General features: G+C 37.2%; 1 protein-coding gene across 4 annotated transcripts in view; it reads left to right on the top strand.

Moving 5' to 3' along the window:
* Window positions 1-24,520, top strand: part of NCKAP1 (NCK associated protein 1) — a 116,632-nt gene that overhangs the window by 19,038 nt on the left and 73,074 nt on the right. The window contains exons 2-6 of one of the 4 annotated variants that reach the window (XM_067549077.1): window positions 1,659-1,676; window positions 2,891-3,001; window positions 20,369-20,461; window positions 20,702-20,758; window positions 24,310-24,452. In XM_067549077.1, the coding sequence (XP_067405178.1) occupies window positions 1,659-1,676; window positions 2,891-3,001; window positions 20,369-20,461; window positions 20,702-20,758; window positions 24,310-24,452 (422 nt within the window). The remainder of the gene's footprint in view (window positions 1-1,658; window positions 1,677-2,890; window positions 3,002-20,368; window positions 20,462-20,701; window positions 20,759-24,309; window positions 24,453-24,520) is intronic. The other 3 variants (XM_067549078.1, XM_067549079.1, XM_067549080.1) reach the window with 3 other exon arrangements.

Here is a 24,520-nt window from a genome sequence, read left to right on the forward strand (position 1 = left end):
ATTGGAAAAGGTGTGTGGGGGGGTAAAATATCTTGTTACCTATTGAAGTGTTCAGCAAGCAGGTGACTTAGTTGAAGTGCTCTCTCTAAGATGCTGTGCTTTACCCTCTTCTGAACATCACTTGTGTCTCTCATCATCACCAGCACCCCATGTACCTCTGTTCAGAAAGTGAAGGCAAGTTTCCGGAAAGAAAATGTGGAAAATTTTGAAATGGAAGCCCTTTAAAAAACAAAGAAAACTGTTGTTAGTCTTCAAAGGAACCACTCAGATTTGAGAAGTGTTTTGAGTATCTAACCACAGATTAAATGTTGAAAATTCTAAACAAAATGTTTCCAAAAAAGCTTAACAATTTGTCTTTTGATAATGAACCAACATATAAGAAGTTGCTAGCAGAATTACAAAATGGTATTTACTCTCCCTTGCTTAAAGAATTCAACAACAATTTTTTAAAGGCTAATGATCCAAAGCCCATTGTAAGTGGGAGTTTTGACACTGACTTCAGTGGACTTCAGATCAGGCCCTATAGCATGCAATTTAAATTGCAGTTTAAGCAAAAGAAGAAATGTTTGAGGTGACTTTCAGGTTATATCACTGAGTAAAAAAGCTACAAGTTTCTTTTTCTACTGAATCTTCTATCAAATTTTAAATTGACATTAGTCCTGTGTGTTTTATAATTTTGGTTTGGAGATTTCATTCATTAGCTGAAGAAAAGGCTCTTCGTCTCTGGCCCTCTCTTAAGAAAGGAGAGAATAATTAAATGATTATAACTAGAACTCATAAATTAAACTGAGAAGGTTTTACAAAGAGATGCAGATGAACCTATGACAACCTCCAAGGTTTTGAATCTTAAATTTGAAAATCTGAATTTTTTACTTTCTCAACTTTTTTGCCTACAGGAATACAATAGCTTTCGCTTTTGAAAATGGTAAAATAACTTTAAAAGATGTGTACACTATGGACTGATTATCTTTATGGTTAAATAAATTTCAACTTGCATTTCTTGCTTCTGAGACTATTGAAACAAATTACTGTTCTTGATTTAAAATATGGGCATTCCATTTTTGGTTTCATTGTGACTACTTTTTGAAGAATTGTAGAGAGTTACAGGTGACAGTTTTCCTGCGGAGAACAAATACAATACTAACCTTTCTTAAACTAACAGCTGTGGTGCTCAGGTGTAGATATATTGGCATAGTCTGTGGCTTTTCAGCAAGTCTGTTTATAATATGAACAGGAATTTTAGAATTACACTATAATTTTTTTATTCTTGGCTACTGTTTCTTTTTCAGGTATGTAAAATGTCACTGATGGTCTCTTGTTTTTTATAGTTACATGTGCTGTCTCTTGTTAACCCCACTCGCCCACACTCCCTCCCCCTTAAACTTGGTTTGGAAAGAATATGAGGGGAACTGACATGATGCAACATGTATTGCACTTATTGTTATACAGTAGTAGAATTGTAATAACTAAATGTAAGTTTGTGTGTATTTAGAATGGCTGTCCAGTAGAAAGTACGTTAAATGTAGTATATAGCTATAACCTTAATTTGTTGAATATAGATAAGTGCGTTAATACATTTTAAAAGTAATGATGCCAGAGTTTGAGAATATTCTGTTTATGTGTAATTTTTCTCTCTCTTTGTTACAATGCTTTCCCAGCAAGGACAAGTTTGGAAGGTTTGCAAAGCTTTTCACCTTCCCTCTGCCCGCTTGCCCGCTTTCAGATCAGTCTCATACTCCATGACTTCTGTCTCTATAATCCACAGCAACAGCCATAGAATATAGCCAATATAGAAAAGTTAAAATGAGCTGTCATCCTAGTCACTATCTTGTGTAGAAATGCACAGCATGTGATTTAGTTTGCATGAGACACACACATTATATAAATCCTTGGGGGCGGGGTGAGAATATGAAACTATATGTTAGAATGGAAGTACAGTTGATCACAATATTTTGTCTGGTAGGTAAACACTCTTTCAGTTACACTTCTGACACACTTAAACTATACAGCATTGCTCAGTTGTTTCTGTCCAGTTTTTGTCACTGTAGTTTAGAACAGTAGGTTTCTAAAGAAACATTCACTTAGGTTTGCAAGGATCACTGTCATCTGATGTAGATGGTTGATTAGTTGGTTGTCCACAGAACCCTGTACTGCTGATGTGACCAGATCAGTTACTTAAAAGATTTAACATTTTCACTTAAGATCCATGTATTACATGATATTTAGTGTAATTGTTTTAAGTGCTGTTTTTAAAGTACAGCTGACAGCAGTATTGTAATTTTGTTTAGGGTGGGGGGACAATTAAAATTTATTTACAATCTGAGTATATTTAACACGCTCCTAACTTTTGAAAATAGTCTTTTACTTTAGATTAAGTATATACTAGTAGTTTAATTGCAGGAGGGAGAACTGTCCTGCAGAACACAATGAAAGAGAGAAACTTAAATATAGATTGTTTCCTATTTTGCTTCACATAGGATACACTCATCATTTAATATGCCCAGCACTCTCCTGTACAGATGATGATATGATTGAATTTTCGAACAGTTTATTAGCTTCAGATGTATACAACCCTACCTCAAACCATGAATAGAAGTAAAATATCTTTTTCTTCTTTAGGATTGAGCTTTTCCCCTCACTGCTGTTCTGCACTAACTGCTTTGAAATTTCCATGCATTTTTTTCAGTAGAAGAGCATCTCTGTACTGTCTCCCATTGCATATTCTAGCTGTGACAATCCCTGCACTTTGCCTACTCATTTTATCACCTGCTCACTTAAAAAAAATAAGTCTTTCTAGTTTCTGACTGCAGACTTGCTACAATTACTTAATTTTAGCAAGATGAATGAATGTATTTTTAGTTCACTTTCCTTTTTTTTTTTTTTTTTGTAGGCATGTGGAGACCCCAAAGCAAAACCATCATATCTTATCGACAAAAACCTGGAATCTGCTGTCAAATTCATAGTCAGAAAGTTTCCAGCTGTAGAAACACGCAACAACAATGTAAGTAACCCAAATGGCTATGTAAATATGCAAACTATTTAAAAAACCTTTCTCTTTGGACATTGTTGCGTAATTTTACTTTGTAGGGGTTTTACACATTCTTCTAAAGGACTTGTTGGAGACAGATTACCAGTCTAGATGGACTGTTGGTCCAATCAGTGTGACGATGCCTTTATCTTAATCTAAGCAGAGAAAGACAAGCATGTATTAACCTATATTTCTGATTATTTTTATTGTAATAGGCTTCCTCCTTCCGTGCTTTAACAAGTCTCCTATTTAATTTAAGATGTTTTCACTCTCAGACTTTGTACACAGAGGACTAAGATTGCCTCCTGGTTTATTCCGGCAGCAGAAACTTCTGAGTGTTCAGGTTCTTGTAGTGGAAGGTAGTTATAGGACTTGACTTATGAGTGACAACTAGCCTATGCAACTGGGACAAACAAGGAAGTTGGAAATTATGACAACTTGGTTGCTCCCCACAGATTCTCACACTAGTAGAATGCATATGGGGAGTCTCTGTGAATTAAAGATGCTTCGAGACACAGTAAAACCCCTGCTGTGTGCAATAGCAGGTACCCCAGCTTTCTTCCAAGGGAAGGGTTCTTCCCCTCCGCCTTTACATACAGTGAGCTTGCTGGTGCAAGGAAGTGTATTTTAGATCACTTGTACCAGCATTGCTGAATTTAACTTGTAACCTTTTAGAAAGACTTGCACATGATTGCTGTGATGTCTGTTAGGAGCAGAAAGATCTACACACATTGGTTGCTCTTTTACTGTTTAGAATTGAAAAGTCAATGGGAAGATTTCCTTGCATGCTTATTCTTCTTTCCAAAGGTGGAAAGGGAGGTAGGTAATGGGTTTGCATGTTCCCTGCGTGCAACTATTTACATGACTGCTTGAGAACTCACATTTTCAAGACCATTATTTAGGCTCACTTTGAGCATTCTCCTGTTTCTGCAGTTTTCATTTTTGCAGCATTAAGCTACTTCTAGTACTTATTTTTTATTTGTGTTAACAGTAGCTCCTAGAGGCCCCGAGTAGTATCTTCAGCAAAGCCATCAAAAACCTATACAAGTGCTTTTTTTTTTTTTTTTTTAAATAAGCAAACTTTTATTAAAGCACAGCAATGCATTCCTTTGTATTCTTGAAAGTTTGCATTTTTCGCTATTCTTAATATTCTTATCCTCGTGTATTGAATTTTTATCTCTTTCAGTATCATCATCTATGAAAACATCTCTCATAGACTTACATAAAAAGTAAAAATATAACTACACTTTTCTTAAACCAGGACCAGCAAAATCTCTATAATTCTCAACTTTTTATTACAGCTCAGGTCCTATTAAAAAATAAAATGACACATTACTAGTTTTTGAGCACAAGAAATAAATGTCAGTTAAAACATTTTTGCAAGTATCCTCTGTAGATCGTCATACCTGGGAATATTTGGATTAGGTTTTACAATGTTACACACTTAAGAAATTTGTTCTCTAGAGCTCAAATACATTGATTAGAGCTGACTGAAATATTTTAACAAGCACAGTTTTGTCAAAAATCTGAGCTTTTTGAGTTTCCAATATGTGACCATCTCTGATGATTTTAGAGTGAGGTCAATCTTTCATTGTAGCTGTACATGTAGAAAATAAATTCTGCATTCTTTTCTCATTATCCATGAAAGAAAATTAAATTATTTACAATATACCCTCCTCACTTCTTCTAAAGTTTAATCTTTATTCTAGAGTTTAAGGACATTTTACTGTTGCTGCAGCAGTAGTTTGCATTTTTTCTTACCTTCAGAAGTTCTGTTAATTTTGGAGGATCAGAAGTGAGTTTTTAATTGATATTTTAGTGTCTGTGATAAGGAAACTTCAGAGGCATGGAAAGGAGGTTTTTACCGCAATGACACAGACCTAAAGAAGTCTAAATCAAGTCTCTACGATGGATACAATGCATCCCTTATTTTGAAGGAATTATTTTTGTTCACAAATGAAACCCCTCCAAAATTTAAGAATGTCTGACTCAGGGGCAAGCAGGAAGGGGCCAGATTTCTCTCCTTCCTCTTCCTCTCTCCCCTCCTCCAACTCAAAGGCCAAGGGACATTACGCTAGCAGAACACGCTGAGTAGGTTCTCTGCTAAGGAAGCAGATGTGCCAAGGGACTAGGAGTTCACTGGCACAGAAGCCATCAATAAGTAAAACACTGCTGAGCATTACTAGAGGGACAACAGTTAAGTGATCCTAACATATGTAATGAGGTCCGAGCAGCTTTTCATAGAGACTTAAATGTTTCCAGTTTCAAGCACAGCAATTACCGCTGCTCATTGCAATGCATCCAGACCTTTGAGTTTGATACAGCTATTGTCTGTCAGCAGGTGAAGATGCCAGTTGAGCAAGTTTGTGTACTCAGAAAATCATAAGCATTCAGTTCACGTTGGTGCTTTTGTTTTCAGAAAAAAACAAAAAACCAAAAAAAATCCCTACCCCGTTTTTAGACTTACAGACTTTAAGGCCAGGCGAGACCATCATGTTCATCCGTGAGTCCAGTAGTTGTCAACCCACCGGCCGTGGGCCGCTTGTTACTCTGTCAGCGCAGAACTGCAGCCCATATGATATCCTCAGCGCTGTAACTAGGGCGGAGTGGGAGTGGCACCTACCCAGGCACAGAGCAAGTGGGACTGGAGGGGGGGTATGCGAAAATGGGATGGCCCAGTGTCAGCGTCCCCCCTCCCTCGCACCCCTCTGGCAGGATCGGAAACACACTTTTCCTTGGCATTTTTCATGTTCAACCAGTCACTTTACTTCAGTGTCACTGATTCTTTTAATTCATCCTTTATTGTTCCTTTTTGTTCACTTGCAGCATCTATTGGATCTAAGAGTTAAAAATCTTTCTAGCGGAGTAGATCAAAGGTGAAGTCCTGCAATCATTTATTTATAAATTCCTCATTATGTACTATATTGAAGGCAATGATCGAATAAGAAGGTTGCAACTCAAGTTTGTCTGCCTTTTCAGTTGTTTCTAATGGCATATCTCTAAATTATCTTTGCCATTTTTTGGTGTCCAAAGATGAGAGGGCTTCTGAAGATGTGCTGGGAAACCTGGAATCTGACTTAAATTGTAATCACTGCAAAGTTTTGATAAAGTTAACAGCACTGAAAATGTCCCACTCAGTGTTCTGCTCTTGCATCTCACTAGACAGAATTTTATTTGATGGGAATGTCTTGAAGAATCAGTATAAGACTACATTTTTTGCAGCCATTGAGATGATTGTGAATCCTTATTTTTCAACTTGACTATTGACAGTGTTTACATTTTAATTCAGAAACTTACTTATTCAGTCACTGGTTTCCTACCATTTCATTTAACCTTTGGCATGCTGAGATAAATAATTCATACACTATCAGGTATCACTAAATGCTAATTGGCCCAAACAAATGTTATTGCACTATTACTGTATTAAAATTGTGTAATATAGTTTATAAACTATATCAAAAATATATTTCAATTATTAATAATAAATGTTAATGTTCTAAAATATAGTCAACCTATAATGTGAAAACTCAATACTAATTTAGTACAATGCATAGTAACACATTCGGACTTCATAACCCTGCTTACACACATTCAAAAACAATTAAAAACCGTAAATTTAATAATCAAACATAATAAAACTAAAGTAATCTATGTCCTAAATGCTGCAAAAGCTGCCACAAAGCACAATTGGTGGGAAACCCTACTAAAATGGTCCCTCACTGCCACTGGGATTTTAAATCTAGCATTGCATCCCATTGTGCTCGCGTGTGTATTGCAAATAGTTTCTATAATGGCTGCAGTGGGACTTTTTTGGTGAACTAAAAAATCCCTAAAGCAACTCAAAAAAACTAAAAAAAAACCCCAAACAAACAAACCCATATACAAGTAAGGTGGCGCTCTGTGTTATACCCTGCCAACAAAAAAACGCTAATCGTTCAGACCCGGCTGGGATGCCTTAAGCCATAGTCAAAAGTGTGCATCAAGAAGTCGTTGTGGTGGCCTATTAAGCTAGGGCAGCCACCAAGGAGGGGAATGTTGGAGGCCCGGTATAATTTGAGTTGCTTGACCACTGTCTTACAGGCCTAGCATAGCTTCAGTTGCTTGCTTGGCTATTCTGACCCCTGTAGCATGACATCTTCCAGTTGGCAGAGATGAATAGGACTACTGAGTAGCCTTGCAGATGTCTCAGTTTCTGCATGCCATGGCACATAACAAAACAAAATACACAACATGTATGCTTGCAGCTGCACATAGATAACGGTGATGGGAACAAGGTATCCTTGAACGTCTGGGGGTACACTTTTTCATTGTCAAGGGGCATATTTTTACACTGTCCCTCCTGTCACCAGCTGTTGTTTTAACAACCCCAATTATCATAATAAAAATAAAATATAGTTAAAAATAAAAACCCAAAGTAAATAATTGATATATATAATAATAAATGTAAAAAATTAAATAAAAATTATTTATAAAAGAAATAGTCATTATTTAAACAAAAAGGCATGCTCCATCAACACCTGACTCCATGGAAGGTGCTGCCGGTCGGACCAGAGGATCCACTGACTCCCTGACAGGGCCCCTTTAAAAAAAAAAAAAAAAAAAATCTGTTCCTGTATACAACCTTGTAAGTAACTGCTTAGCTCTCCAGGCTTAGTAAGTATAATATATTGTAGTTAATTTTAAGTTTTGTATTCAGCTAATATATCTATAGAAAACCTTGCACATTAAACCTTATCAATCTGCAAATCGGGCATTCCCTGATCACTAAGTGCCCAGTATCAACAATATGAGTTAGCAACTTTATATTTACTACATTTAGAATGAGAAACAACCTCCTAATTAATCCAGTACTGTGAAGGCCAAAAAATAAAATGAGGCAGCCAGTTCTCTGTAGAATCAAATTACCAGATGCCCTGCCCATCTTCCAGAATAACTCTAGATTATAACAAACCAAAGACTCCATCAGTACATAACTCCACACATGCCCATTTGTTTCTACCAGTTGCCATGCTCTCTTCAATCACAATCACCCAATCTCTTTCCGACTTCTGTAACTTTTTTGTTTTCTACATTAGACAAAACAAAGTTGATCTCATCACTTTGCTTTCTACTTTTTAAAATAGTTTGATCTCAGTCTGCCAATGACAATTGAGCCTGACATGTCTAGTATGAAAAGTCTTTCAGCTGCATGATCATGTAAATAACAGTGTTTGGTACAGAAATTAAAATACCGTCCTTATAAACCTTCTAAGCTGGGATTTTTCTGAGATGTTTCACATTCACATAGAGAAAAATAAAATATGGGAAACAGCTAAAAATGGTAAGCAACCCTCCACGTCCTCATCTGAGGAAGTGGTTATTTCTAATTGAAAGAATAGGGAAAGATTAGGGTATGATTAGGATGATTAGGGAAAGATTTTATTCCAGTCCATCTGAAATTCTTTTTGATCTCTCCATTAAGGCATATTTTGCAAGATTGCTGGTGAGACTAGCAAGTTTGGGATCAAAAGGGATTCAACAGTACCCTCCCTTGCATGACTTTCATTATAGAGAGATCACAGAAGGGGGTGGTGGAAGATTGTTAGCAGCTAAGCAGACAATATTCTTGATTTTTGAAACAAGCTGACACCTATTTGAAACTTGGAGACAGACATGAGCTAAAACCCTTGGACAGACTTGGGCAATATTTGGAAGATCTTGTTTGCTGAAAAATCAGTGCTCATCAGGAATACTTTTAAAAAGACACCAATTTTAAAGTGGTTCTTCTGGCTGAGCATTTTTCAGCTTTTTACATATAACAGACTATAATAAAGATTAGTGAGAATTAATTTTTACTCCCATATTTTCATTTGACAGCACTTTTAAATAATCTTATTGTGTTGCCTTTGTAGTCAGATTCCTCTCTTTGCATTTTACACAGCAACAGATAAGAGGAATATTACAGAGTAATAGTGTACACAAATAGCATAGTCTTAACTTATTTTTTAAAAATTCATAGACCTTATAATTGATGTCCGTTTTAAGGCTGGCAGTAATGATGTACTACAAACTATAGCAGTGGATAGTTGGGTCAGACTGCATATATAACACTATCAGTTTCCTAGTGGAAATATAAGTAAGATGTTCTGATGGGGAGAAGTGTCAAATGACTGCCCAATTAAAATATTCTCTACACTAGTGATGTGTGACAGAGAGCCTAAAGCAAGAATTACTGTACCTCTCCAAAGCCATGCAAGAATGACACTAATACAGGACCTGATGTAGGACTGGAAACCTCACTCGTTGCATTTGATCTGAATACAAAAATTCATACTTTTGAGTCTCTAGATGTTAGACACATTACTAGTCACTCTGGTTTTTATCATCACGTATTGGAGTAATCCTATCAGGTGTCACAGTAGTCTTTTATAAACAAGCCTGTCTTCTTTGCTTTAACAGCTGCTGTACATCAAGCTGCCAATGATAACTAATGTCATTTTCTAATTGAATAAAATTCAGTATTTGTTTTCTTGTGTCTTGGTTGAAATTATAAATATTTTAAAATTTATTGGAGTAGATAGACCTTCAAGTGAAATCCCGGCTGCTTTGAAGTCAATAGCAAAATTCCACTGCAGTGGTGCTAGGATTTCCCCTCTGGTCTTCTTGGGCCAGATTTTCAAAAGAGCTTGGCAATTAACAGCTTGGGTATTTAAATGAAGGAGCTGAGGTTGTTGTTTTTTGTTTTTTTTTTTAAATTAGCCCTGTATATTTACACCCTTTCCCAACCCCCAAAAAGTATTACAGTTTAGCACTCTGTCTTTAGCTGTCCTCTTTACACGGTTAATGCTGATTGAAGACCTGCCACTAAACTGATGACATTGGAGAGCCTACTGAAACTTAGCTTCCTTTTGATAACTGTTCCCCCATTTCCTGTGGAGTCAAGCTGGGATTTGAATGATCCTCCTATCTCCAAGGTTATCCCTTTTAATTCTGCATCTGGTTGTGTAATGATCCAATCTCCATGATGTTCTGTTAAACCCCATAGGGAGATCCTTATAAATTGTGAGATCTTTCACCTTGTTTCTCAAATTGAGGAAACCGAAGGGATCTCAAAGTGGATAATAGTACTTGCTGGGAAGGGAAGCAGTTTCCTATGGACTATATTGGAGTATTTTGTAGAGAGAGTGTCCCTATTTCAGTATGTGTTGAGACTTTAGCCAGTATCTAATGAAGTGAGCAGATTAGTAAACTGTTACACAGCTGTTTTTTAGTTGATGAATTAGAAATGCCATGGATAGATTGAAAGAAATACCTGTGTAATTTTCAGTGATTCCTATGGCTTTGAATAGCTGTGAGAGTATGTCCTTGCAGCCATCTTGCATGACTGGGAAAATTAGATTAATAGCTGTTCCACCCCTTTGGGCATTGTTCTTGGCACACCTCTAATTTGCTAGAAGGCAACATTTCACAACTGCTGTTCCTCTGCATTTACCCTTTTTAGGTAACATAGCAGAGGGGGGGTGGGGCTTACCAGAACTGCATGTTGAATTCATCTCAGATTGAAGGACAAAGCAAGATGGTATTTTCAATCTGAATAGGATCAGGTCACTATCTTGAAATGTGTGGAATATAACCTGACGGGATTGTGTGTGTGTGTGCGTGTTGTTGGGAGGGGGGAGGTAAGGGGCCGTGTCTGGGTGCTAAAAATATTGCTACTTTTTCTCCTCTTCAAGATGGTAATGGCCATGTGTTAGATGAGCTTAAATTTAACTTTAATTTTAATCTGTTTTTGAGATCTGTTACCATTGAAATTGATTCAGTAATATAAGACAGCTGAGATGTAGTGCTCCTGAAACCTGTTAAAAATACTGACCTGAATAAGTAAGCAGGATTTCAATATGCTGACTACCACTGCTGTATATCATTCATATTCTTATAATGTTCTTGTTGCACTACGGTAGTGGTGGTGTTAATGATCCTATGCCTTGAACAGACCCATCTCTGACAATAGATACAAAATATTGAAAGATGTCACACATCCTTTTTACCACTACTATTGATTTTTCTTCCAGTGGTAGATTTCAGTGCATGCATTGTTTAGGCAACTAGGTGATTCTCTTTTATTCCACTTCATGACCTGCTGACAGCCTGAGGCAGGAGGCGAAGTCGTTAGCATAAGATGACCTCCAGAGAGGTAGCTTCTGTTTTACTTCATGATCTATTGTTTGAGAAACAGTGAACAGCCTGATTTAGGAGGTCGAGACCTTAGCATAAGGCATCCAGAGATCTAATTTAGTGGAAGACTTTATTACATTGTATTGACTAACCACTTTCATGTTTCCATGTTCAATGCAGTATTTAAAACAACTAGGTAGTTACCAAGAAGCTATTATGTTAACTGAACTTCTTGAACTACAGGATCTTTTAATAATCACACCTTTCTTGTACTAACCACTTACCTGAATAATATTATCACTTCAGCCAATCATTTACTTTTCAAATTTACTGCTAAGATGCCCTGAAGGGGACACAATGTATAAAGGAAAATTTTGGCATTAGTGACATTTTTCTAGTACTTTAGCATACATAGTGGTAGTTCAAATATCATTAAAGAAACGGGGTTATGGGTGAGAGGCTGAGAGAGCAACTTACCCAGTTGCCTCAGATGCTGGCAAATTCCAAGACGTTTCTTTTGTTTTTGTTTTGGGGTTTTGTTTTTTTAATAAAAATCTCCTGCTCATGAGGAAACAATACAACCCATAATATAGAGGCTGGGGCAGGCTGCTTTTTAGGAATGAAGCAATTCCAGTTTTAAATGTCAAAAAGATTAGCAGTAAGTTTACAAAAATCCATGCTTTTTTTCCCCTCCGTTTTCTGTGGAGTGTTCTGTCTCTCTCTCAGCTATGAGAAACCGTCTTTCTCAGACTGAGCATTGCAGCCTTATGGCTGCAAAGGGCTTGGCCTTGTGCTGCATAAATCGCCACTGGATCAGGAATGGTCATGGGATAAAACTCCTTTTCCAGACCTATCCTCGGGCATATCATTCCTACTTCGGATATGTAACTGAATGGTCCCTTATGCATGGACAAACTAGCCTGCAATGCCAAAGTAGTATTGAATTGAAATTGACATTCCAAAATCCATTGATGCAGAACTTCCCTTATATAGGGAATTTGCTGTAGATTAAAACAACATGATTGTAATCCTACCACCACTTATGATTTGGGATTCTCTTCCTCTGCAGTACTAAGAAGACTAGTCAGTGTTGGATACCTGGACTAATTTCTACTCAGCTGACTAGATTGCCTGTCACTTTTGGGATTAGGGTGTGTTCATTATGTCATTACAGTTGAACAGCCAAGTACTTGCTACATCTGAAATGTATTTCAGTATAGATTATATATAAATTTCTTATTGTACTTAAATGCTACACTAAATCATCAAAGTTTAATATTTATTCCAGTTAACTCTTTGCTTCGTGAGTGGTGGTATGTTCCCATCCATCTTGACTTCACTTGCAATTGTGTTTAGCATCTGAATTACGCATTGTCTGCTTTGATGACACAAGGGTGTTTAAAAAGATTTCATTAGCTTTTGAAATTTAGGCAATTTTTTTAAAAAGTGAGCTAAATCTAGTTTCAGTTTCTGTCCTTGTCTTGGAGTTCTCTCTACCAGTTCTTGTGATTTTTATCATAACATTTTTCTCTGTCTCATCTGTTGTTGTGTGATAGAACAGCACAAACATAGGAGAGACATAGGAAGGGGGAGGATGGACTACCCAAAGATACTGAAGAAGAGCTCTGTGTAATCTCAAAAGCTTGTCTCTCTCACCATTGATGTTGGTTCAATAAGATATTAGATAGATAAGGTGAGGGAGGTAATATCCTGGGATAAATACAGCTACAACAACACTGCATACACAAAGTACTGTCGATATTAAAAGTAAACAAATTGGTAGGAATCATTTTTCTCTAATTTTTCAGTAATCTCAAATGTTACTTTCTAACAATAGTCGGGAAAAGTTTTCACAAGTGTTTTTTTAAGTAGACGCCCCTTTTACTTTATGTAGATAGTCATAAAAAATAGTGAACCATTAAGGTGTATTGTTTAATTCCATAACACGATAAAAGTGCAAGCTTGAATTTAAAAAAGTTCCTAACAGGAAACTGGCAAACACGTAATGTAGTGGTAAAAGTTTGAAGCCTCAAGACTACCCAGTGTCTCAAAGTTAATTTTTTCAAAATATTTAGCATCATCCAGGCTCCTCATTCTTGTATGTGGTTTAAACACCAATCCCTGGTGCAAATTGAAATAGGGAAGCTTCCAAATACCATTTTATCCAGAATGTTCAATTGTTCCTTAAAGGTGACCTTCAAAGGAAAAGAAAAAAAATTGGACCTGTGCCCTTTTCTACTGTTTTATTATATATAAAGAAGGCCTGGCCTGTGAGGTAGGGATGTGTGTGGAGTCTTTTTAACTTTTGAAACTGTTTGCTTCTTACATTAGAAATTCAAGCCTTGTTTAGAGTAAAAGGATCTGGCAAATGGATAGCTAGCCCAGTTTTTAAAAAATAATTTGCATGTAACCTTTAACTATGGCAGCACAATATTACAAAAATATTTTGGACTTGGGTTTTAAAATTCAATTCCTGATTTCATATGTACTGCATAAAAAGTCTATGTATTTATTTATTTCATAGTCCAACACTAGAGAGAGAGAGAGACAATTGATGAGAAAGAGACAATTGAATGTTTTGTGGTTTTTGGTGTAAATGACCATTTATCTCTAAGTCCAGCTTGCCTGGGTGCCAGTGTAGAGAATCTAAGGGAGAATGTCTGTGACTCCATGGTGAGACTGGTACAGCGATCCAGGAGTTCACATTTGTCACTGGCTCGGTGAAATCTAATTATAGAACATACCACCAGTTTGGTGTGTCTGCTCTGTTTTTGACAGTCTGCCCTGAGGTAGGCACTCACGATTGTGAGCCATTCCAGACGTGGGTCCAGTAAAAGATATTACCTCACTTCCCTTGTCTTTGTAATATCTGGAGACCGACAAGGCTATGACTACACTGCATAATCCAACACTTCAATTCCAACTGTTCAGGTTTGCAGAGACATATGCCTAAAATATTAGCATAACACCACTTTACCCCCAACTAATTTGACCGTTCCTGAACAGGTTCGGTTGAATAGATGCTTTGCCTCAATTGGGGAGAACTGAGAGCTATGGGGCCTTCCACTGCAAATGTCTTCTACATACTTCCTGTATGTCCTTTACTTCATTAAATGTCCTTTTTATTTCTTACATAGGTGAGAGCCTTAAGAAACCTCTTAGATAAACTAAAAAGATTGCAAAGGTTAAGAAGTACCTTGAATCATGGTCTCTAAGGTCTACTGTCACAGTTTTGGAGTAACTGCACCTCTGACCCCTCTGTGGTCTCCACAAGGGTTGCTCCCTTTAGGTCTCAAGCATCAAGCCATTGCATCTGTAAGCAAAGTCCCTTGACTGTCCCTCAAGACTGGGGATTTAGCTTGCTCCTTCTCCTGCCTTGCACTGTGCGTTTCCCAATAGGTCTGACCTAGCTCAGTACCTGCAGTTTCACTGTTTCTATAGGGACAGTGATAGTGGTTTACAAGTGACTAAACAGCTTTAAAAAAAATAGCAAATTTATTTAAGAACCAAAGCATTATAGAGAAATCATATAATAAAACAAGGTCAAAACACATATTAACCTTACCAGAGATCACCCATCTTCCACGTGGGGATGTGGTTAGTGTCAAAGTTTTTTCGCACCCTTCAGTAGGGTGTGTGTTCTTGGTTAAAGGTTCATGTCAGTTTTCAGAGCAAAAACCCACCCAGTCAGTTTAAGCTGGCTCTTTATACCAAACGCCTTTCTTTGTCCCATCAGGTTTGGTCTGACCTAGTATATGCACATATCTCTGGGCAATGGTACCTTATTAGAGTTTTATACTGGTCCCAGGGTTTGCAGTAATTGCCTTCCACTAATTGTAGTGCAGCAAACCTCTCCCATGGAGTTGGAATACAGTCTGACTCACAAAGATGCAGATAAGATTTAAAAAGTTAATATAATAGTCTTAAATATATACCTGTGTTACTCATATCTGTCACACCTACATAGGAAGGATTTCTGATAGTAGATAGCTGCTTATTCTAGCAAAAAGAGGCATAGCAAGTTCCAATAGTAGGAAGCTAAAGCTAGACAAATTCAAACTAGAAATAAGGCACAAACTTTTAACATGAGGGTAATTAAACATTGGAGCAACTTACTCAGGATATGGTGGATTCTTCATCACTCGAAGTCTTTTTGAATCAAGACTGGTCTTTCTAAGAGATGCCTTCAGTGCTTTGACCTTGTCACCGCTCTCTTTGCATCTCTTCACTGGCTTCCCCTTCTCTTTCACACCAAACATAAGCTGCTTTTATTCATTTTCAAGGCCTTCATGATCTGTGCCCACCTTATCAGTCATTTCTGATTCAGTATCAGAATGTTGGCTACTGCCTTAAATTGGCCCATGATGTCAGCCTCCATTGACCACTCGTTAAATCTTCAGACAAATACCTGAATGTTTTCTCCCATGCTTAGAGCTCCCTGTAAACATTTACTGGATTACCTCATTGTCAGCCTTGAAATTCCTCCTTAAAGCTCTCCTTTGCCATAATGCCAACAAAAAACTGGAGAATGGTTCAGTTGTTGGTATGCGTAGACCACTGTCATGCTGACCAGTATTGTCTCATTGGTTCCTTGTACTCCCTTGTCTTTCTGTCTGTATCTGTCTGTTGTCTTACACTTAGATTGTAAGTTCTTTGGGGCAGGAACAGTCTCTTCTGTGTTTGTATGGCACTTACCACACTGGGGACCTTGTCCATGACTTTGATTTCTAGGTGCTGCAGAAATGTAGATAATAAACAGAAGTTATGGCCTTCATGCAGAAATTACTGGATGAGGTTCTGTGGCCTGTTATGCAGGAGGTCCAAGGAAATAATCATAATGATCCTTTCTGGATTTCAGATCTATTAGTTTGACTACAGAGACTTAGTAGGAACAGTCCAGATGATCCGGTGCCCCCAACAGAGCATTTTGGAGAGGAAGAGTGCAATTCTGTTTCCTTGGTTAATCACTTCCTTTTGAAGTATGTGGGGCGGGGGGGAGAGAGGTCAGGAAAATGTTTTCTTATGACTAGTTAGTCATTCAGCATACAAAGATGAATCACACTGTCATGAAAAGAAGTTCCTAGTGTAGAACAAAGTTCCACAATGATGGAGCACAAATGTTCCATCAGACTTCTAACTGGACAATCAAAAAGTAAATGACTACTAAAGAATAAGGGCTGCAGTTTTGAAAAACTTTACTATTGGCCTAACTGACAGCGTTGAAATCAGTGCCAGTAGCTGTTAATTAATTTCTTCGAAGCTCTTCCTCCATCATGATCGTAGATCAAATGAAGACTGTGGGTAACAAATGCAGGTGACCTTTGTTTTTCTTAATCTTTGTGTTAAAATGTCTACACTTAATTCCTTGCGTTTTTCTTCTTACTATTGAAACCCTGGTATAGTCTATTACTTTAAATGCTCTCTGTTCCTCAAAAATACTTTCTCTCCTTGTTTATATATTTTTTGAACTATTCTAAAATATTTTGAAATGTAATATGTTCTGTAGCGTTTTAATCAAGAAATCATTATGATTATCTGCAACTGAAATTGTTCTTTCTAAAGTTTTGAACTTATTCTGTTTCTGCTCTCCAAGCTCTATACGACTATACTACACATTGGAAAGCAGAAATATTCGAAACTTCATAAATGAGTATTATAGGTTTGTGCAAATCACTTATCTTTGCAAAATACAAGACTGACACTGAAGATGGTAGTAAATATTGCTCTTCAGCAGCTGCTATGAAATTTGTAGTGGAAAAACTTTGTTGCATGGGTGTGGAAGGAACTACACCCACATTCCTGAGCACTGAAAACCCAAGTAAATGACTAAGATGCTGCATACTGTCAGCTGTGCATTTTTAGTTGTTTTCAAACTTCTGTTTTGAAAATTAAGCTGACCATTATCACTATTGTATTCTAAGTGATTTACAGTATATATTTCACAGCATCTTGTGCTTTTTAATATCTTGCTTTAAGTATAGCCTAGAGCATCTGAAGGGTCCCATGGTACATTAGCCATCTTTATTTGCTGCTGAAATGAAACTAATGCTGGATAAAAATGCTTCCATGACAGTTTAGAGCAATTCTAAAAAAGGAATTAGGTATGCCGAATGTAACAGACACCTGCTTCTCTTCTTATGCAAAAATGCACCATAGAAGATTCTCAGGACCATAATTTCTCATCCCCATAGCACCTCCAGCTGTATTTCATCCTCTTCTCTTGCTTCCTTTTCACAGTTTTGGGATATTAGTTCAGTAGACTTGGAGAGAAAAGTAATAACTGCTGAACCACCAGTGCCACTTGCAGTAATACCAACATATATCTTGGTAGCATTGAACCATTTGAACCCTGCTTAATTTGAAATCTGATGGAATTGCAGCAAATGAGGTGTCATGTCTGGATATAAAAATCACTGTTGCAACACAGCTGTTACGTTTTGTGTGCCATCTCCACTAAGCATTTATAATTTTCTTCCCTCTCGTTGGTATTGAAAATGTTTAAAATTATGCTGTTTTGGATCTAGTGCTGATTTTTTTTGATTAAATGAGGTGTTTTCTACTTGTACATTAAATTCTGGGTTGAAAAGTATTCAGTTTCATGTTAAATATATATTTTAATTTACTTACTTTAACTAGGTGGGTTTTTTTTCGGTGATAGAATACAGTGCAATGTATGATACGCATAAGTTCCTTCAGAGAACTATCTTTAATACTTATGGTTTTTCACAAAGTTGGTTAGCATGAGAGGTCAGGTTCTTTTTGTTTAGATCTGTTTTATGATCTGTCTGACCCTATTTTTTCCCCCAGAGGAGAAGAGGATGCAGTTGGTGTTGTAACATAGTGTGCACTAACTTATTTCTGAATTGCAACTTTCTTAGTTACATTCATGTAGCTTGCTGCCATTGGAATTATCTAAAGTAACTTCCTAAGCAGCACTGAAAATCCGAAAGGGTTGTTTCTTTGGAACTAAGCCATTAGAATTTATGGTTATATTTTTAATGGAGAGATGAGGAGACCCACATGAGCTCATGAAACTGCATGCATGATGATTGCTAGGGCTCACCTACCTTTTAAGCATTCGGCTGGTATGGTTTTGAGTATTTGTAGGGAAAATAATCAGAGAATTCAAGCTGAGAATTGAAGGAGAACACTTCTCTTCAGATGTGTGTCTGAGAAACTGATTCTGTCCCTCATCAGTCTCATTAAATTGAAAAGAACAGCAAAGACAAAAGAAGTAGGCCTATAATAAACCAGTCACATAAAAACTGTTTGTTATTTGTAGTAACTAACTACAAAGTGTAGACAAACTTCTAGTGAGTGATGTGAAAGAAATTGAAAAAATACCTTGAACAAACATTGCAGGCTCAGTCCTTAGAAGCTAATGCTTGTGCATGGACTTAAATTTAAGTATGTGCAAAAGTGTTTCAGGATTGGGACATTAGTCTTCAAAATATCTGATAGGAGGAAACATGGATTAATTCCTATTGGCTGTAATCGGAGTCTTGTGGCTAATGACCAGCGCCTCACTTTAAAATGCAGAGAAAAGAGACTTATCTTTAGTGAAGCAAAGTTCAAAAATAAATCACCAAATACATTTGGGGGGCTGTACCACACAATGTGTACATATGAGTTCAGTAGAGCAGTGTGTGGCTTTGAGGAATGAGTAGATGCTCTACCCCAATCTGGCTATGCAAGATGCTCATCTAATAAAGAGTAAAAGTAATGAGGGTGTTGAGTTCTCATTCTCAATGTGAGTTGAAGATATATTAGCCAGTCTTGAAGTGATTTATTTCTCCTCCCTTCTTCAGTTCAGTTTACACCAAGGAGGGAAATATAACGGTGGCGTTACCTTAAATGGTAATTTAAGGTGTCTTTATTTTCAAATTTTGTGGCTTTTTTGGGGTGTATCTTTTTCATAGTGAGCCTTAAGATTGCTTTGGCATATTTAAAATTCAAGTCACAACTTAAACTATGATTAATTGGAATTCTGATGTCATAACAGTTACATAATTGGACCCCGAAATGCTGTGAGGAGCTATAATAGGGGTGAACATCTGCTAAATAATTGACAGTTTCTGTTATACTTGTGAGCTACAGGTATTTAGGGCTAATCTACACTTAAAACTTACAGCAGCACAGCTGTATCGGTACAGCTGTGCCGCTGTGTGCTTGTGTAGCTGTGTTATGTTGACGGGAGAGATCTCTATTGCCGACATAATAAAACCACCTAAACGAGCGGCAGAAGCTGTCTCCCTCCGACATAGGCTGTGCACACAAGCACTTACGCTAGCAAAATTTATGTCGCTTAGGGGGATGTTTTTTTCAAAGTGTTGCTGGCGTAAGTGCTATTGTAGACAAGGCCTTAATTATTGTGATCATTACTAGAGTTAATTTGGACAAGCCTGAAAATCCGTGAAAATTATTCTCTGAAAATACAACTAGCTGTCATTGTCTCAGTTTAAAAAAATCAGTTAATGTTGATTACTTTTATGCCTTTGTATTCACATTTGCCTCTTCCATTTATCCACCAGTGTCTAATTCTAGTGTTTTGCTTCTTTTTCATTTCTTTGTTTCTTTTGTTGCTTTTGTTTTAATGTATTGTGTTTATATGGAACTGGTCAAAGAACCGTTACTGTATTTTATGTTTGTATCTACATTTTATTTTGCATGCTTAACGTGGCTTTGCCTGGATATTCTTTTTGGTAAGTTCAGAATTTAAAAGCAAATTGTTTTTTCTGTAGTAAAACTTGTAAATTCTGCCACCTTTTCTCCCACCTCAAGTAATCTGTCATACATTTTTGTCATACTGATTTGTGCTCATGTATTGTTCTGCCTTTGCTAATTACACATATAACACTTCTTTCCTAACATTTCCCAATTTATCTCTAGCTGCACTAAACAGTGACTTCAGTACTAATGTGTACTAATTTGGCTTTAATCTTAAAGCTAATTATAGCCAGTGGCTATTAAAGTGGTCAGTCTCTAATATTTTGTATTGTATGTCTACAAAAAACCCAAACAAATGCAAAAGAATATCAGTCTTAGAAAAACATAGATTTTCTTGCATAGCAAGTTTAGTAGTTCATCTGCGCCTTACAGGTATTTTATTGCTGCCATTTTTTTTCTACCTAATTTCTTTAATGATCTGGTGAGAACAGCATACATGCCTTTGTGTTTCTTTTACAGCAACAGCTTGCTCAGCTGCAAAAGGAAAAATCAGAGATTCTGAAGAATCTGGCTTTGTATTACTTCACATTTGTTGATGTTATGGAATTTAAGGTAAGGTATGGCAAATACAACTCAGATGAATATTAGGATTGATTTTGCAATAAATTGTATCATATCAAATCAGTCTCCTATGAAGTCTGTTTTTGCAATAGTATGTAGTGTATATAGTATTGCTACTTTTCTAGTTTTGTTTTTTACAGAATCAAAATGTGCTCTATTTCTTTGGCAATGTATATTGATATAATTGTTTTAAGATCGCTAAACAAAAATAAAGGATTTTTCTCTTGTTAGGACCATGTTTGTGAGCTGCTGAATACTATTGATGTTTGCCAAGTCTTCTTTGATATTGTAAGTTTCTGATTTTTACAAAATATTTTAAATGAGCTTTGAAATACCTTTAGAAACTAAAAATGGTAACTGCACAGAGGAAAAAGGGGAAAGATTTTTGTGTTCACTTGGTTACTGCGGCATCCTTTGTATTTTTCATACATTTACAAGTATAACAATAACTTTTCAGTATTTACTGTAATGATTTAGAATAGTCAGAAAATTGACATACTACCAAAAAAAATTGTTGGATGTTTATAGCATGGTTTTAATGACTGTGGGCTTGTGTATGACCTAGTCAGGCTGATTTTATTTTAAATCATGGCTCTTTATTATGTCCACAACGTAACTGCCAAGGTATTAAAGACTAGCTAACTTTTTAACAAGACCACTTTTGAACATTGGTTACAGCATTATCAGCCACTAGTGATACACAGCTGAGTATCTCGTGTCCCACTGATTTCTGCAAGTTCATTGTCTGTTGTGGAGGAATACTTGGTCAGTTATTGTCATCTGAAGGCTTGGAGCTGCTTGATCCTCAGAACAAAAGTGCCTCTGATATTAGATGTTTATTTTTATTTTTCTCTTACCTTTATATATACACTAGTGTAGCTACACTAATGACTAAAATTCCAGTGTAGAAAAGGCTTAAAAAACAAACAAACAAACAAAAAAACTCTTTCCCTTTCAGCTTTCCCTCTTGGTTTTTGTAAAGGGAGGTCTGGCCTCACCAATCAATTAGAATTATTTGAGGGTATCAACAAGTATGTGTACAAGGGTGATCCAGTCGGTATAGTGTACTTGGATTTTCAGAAAGCCTTGACAAGGTCTCTTACCAAAGGCTCTTAAGCAAAGTAAGGGCAAGTCTACACTACAGCCCTAAACTGACCTATGTTAGGTCGACTTACAGCCACCACAGTAATTACATACCCTTCTTCTGCCGATGTTGCGCACCCTCACCAGGAGTGCTTCCATTAACTGAAGAGGGGTGGTGTGGGGGGCTGAGAGCCCTCTGCAGAGCTCCCTGTTGGGAGCCCAGCTGCCTCCCCCCAAATTCTCAGCCATTGGGAGTGGGAGGACAGCCACCTGGGCTTCTCGGCTTCCGGGGTGGGAGTGGGGAGCTGGGGTCAACTGGGGTCTAGCTGCCTGGCCTTCTTGTCAGTTTCAAATTGACAAGACAGATAACAGGCGATGTAAGTAACCAGTGTCTACACAGACACTGCTTCGCCCTAACTATGCTGACATAAGCCCTATGCCTCTCGTGTAGGTGGAATTATGATGTCAGTGTAGTAGAGCACTTATATTGGCGGGACAAGACTGTAGTGTGTACACTGACATAGGTTGATGTAAGCTGCCTTACCTCGACCTATTTGTGTAGTGTAGACCAGGCCTAAACAGTCATGGGATAAGCCGGAAGGTTCTATCATGAATCAGTAACTTATTAAAAGATATGAAACAAAGGGTAGGAATGCATGGTCAGTTTTCACAACAATGAGAGGTAAATAGCAGGGTTCCTCTAGGATCTGTACTGGGACCTGTTCTGTTCAACATATTCATAAATGATATGGAAAAGGGAGTGAATGGTGAGGAGGCAAAAATTGCAGACGATACAAAATTACTCAAAATAATAAAATCCAAAATTGACTGTGAATAGCTACACAGGGATTTCATAAAACTGGATGACTGGGCAACAGAATGGGAGACACTATTCAGTTGTGATAAATATGAAATAATGCACCTTGGGAATAAAAGAATCCCAATTTATACAAACAAAATAATAGGATCTAAATTAGCTGTTATCACTCAAGAAAGAAATCTTGGAGTCATTATGAATAGTTTTCTGAAAACATCTGCTCAATGTTGGAGCACAAGACGTATGAGGAGAGGCTGAGGGAACGAGGCTTGTTTAGCCTGCAGAAGAGAAGAATGAGGGGGGATTTGATGGCAGCCTTTAACTTCCTGAAAGGGAGTTCCAGGCAGAATAGAGCTAGGCTGTTCTCAGTGGTGGCAGACGACAGAACAAGGAGCAACGGTCTGAAGTTGCAGGGGGGGGAGGTCTAGGTTGGACATTAGGAAAAAGTTTTCACTAGGAGGGTGGTGAAGCACTGGAATGGGTTACCTAGGGAGGTAGTGGAATCTTCATCTTTAGAGGTTTTTAAACTGCGGCTTGACAAAACCCTCGCTGGGATTATTTAACTGAGGTTAGTCCTGCTTTGAGCAGGGGGTTGGACTAGATGACCTCCTGAAGTCCCTTCCAACTCTGATTCTAATGTGCAGTAGCAGTCAAAAAAGCTAACAATGTTAGGAGCCATTAGGATAGATAAGACAGGAAATATCATAATGCCACTATATCAATCCATGGTATACCCACACCTTGAGTACTGCACTCCATTTCAGTTGCCGCATCTCAAAAAAGATGTATTAGAATTGGAAAAAGTACAAAGAGGGGCAGCAAAAATGATTAGAGGTATGGCTAGATAAAAAAGAGTGGGACTGTTCAGCTTAGATAAGAGACAGCTAAGGGGGGGATATGATAGAGCCCTGTAAAATCATGAATGGTGTGGAGAAAGTGAATAGGGAATGGTTAATTACCCCTTCATATAATATAATAACTAGGGGTCACCTGATGGAATTAATAGGCAGCAGGTTTAAAACAAACATAAGTACTTCACACAACATACAGTCAACCTGTGGAACTCATGTTGTAAATGCCAAAAGTATAACTGGGTTAAAAAAATAATTAGATAAGTTAATGGGGGGCTAGGTCCATCGATGGCTTTTAGGACAGGAGCACAAACCCATGCTCTGGGTGTCCCTAAAACACCAACCGCCAGAAGCTGGGACTGGACGATGGGATGGATCACTTGAAATTGCCATGTTCTGTTCATTGCCTCTGAAGCATCTGGCATGGATTGCTGTCAGAAGACAGGATGCTGTCAGAAGACAGGCTAGATGGACCACTGGTCTGACCCAGGATGGCTGTTCTTAATTTTGGCTTTCGTTCTTGACACTCATGTCATTTCGCTAGTTTGATAGTCATCAATCTTTTAGAAGTGACAAACTTGGATTTATAATGTAAGAAAGAAGCATAGACTCACCTCTTCAGGGGACCTTTAAGAATCAAAATGGTGGTACAAGCCCAATTTTTGCCCTTTGCTGGTCATCTTTTAAAATACAATAAAGTTTATAAAATGTAGGACAAAATACATTCACATTTTGATTGATTGCTTTGTAATTTCAGAGCAAAATTATTTTCCAGTTTTTTTTAATTCTTACGCAGCATTTAACAGGTGCTAATACCTGATGCTGCAAAGATGTATATGGTTATCTTCAAGTATGGGAGCAGACCTAGTGACTTATGTGCTTGCATTAAGCTTGTGCATAAGTGTGCAAGAAAAATTAAGACCTACAATTTTGGCATAAAAACCCATTAGAATTAAATGCTAATAATACTTGAGTATGACTTAGGTTTTTTCACTAATGTGTGTGTATATATGTATATTAATATTTTTGCTACTGAAGGTCTTCAAAGTGGGGGGAAAAACCCATAACCATTTGTACTTTATCTTTAGACTGTAAACTTTGATTTAACAAAGAACTACCTAGATTTGATTATAACCTACACAACACTAATGATATTGCTGTCTCGAATTGAGGAAAGGAAGGCAATCATTGGATTGTACAATTACGCTCATGAAATGACACATGGCGCAAGGTAAAAATCCATTGTGTATTTTTAAAAAAATAGTATTTTTAAAATGATTTTGTCTACAGCTGGATAAA

This window comes from Emydura macquarii, unplaced genomic scaffold (assembly GCF_026122565.2).
Source record: "Emydura macquarii macquarii isolate MOO-44397 ecotype Brisbane River unplaced genomic scaffold, CSIRO-AGI_Emac_v2 contig_1253, whole genome shotgun sequence".
NCBI classification, from domain to species: domain Eukaryota; kingdom Metazoa; phylum Chordata; order Testudines; family Chelidae; genus Emydura; species Emydura macquarii.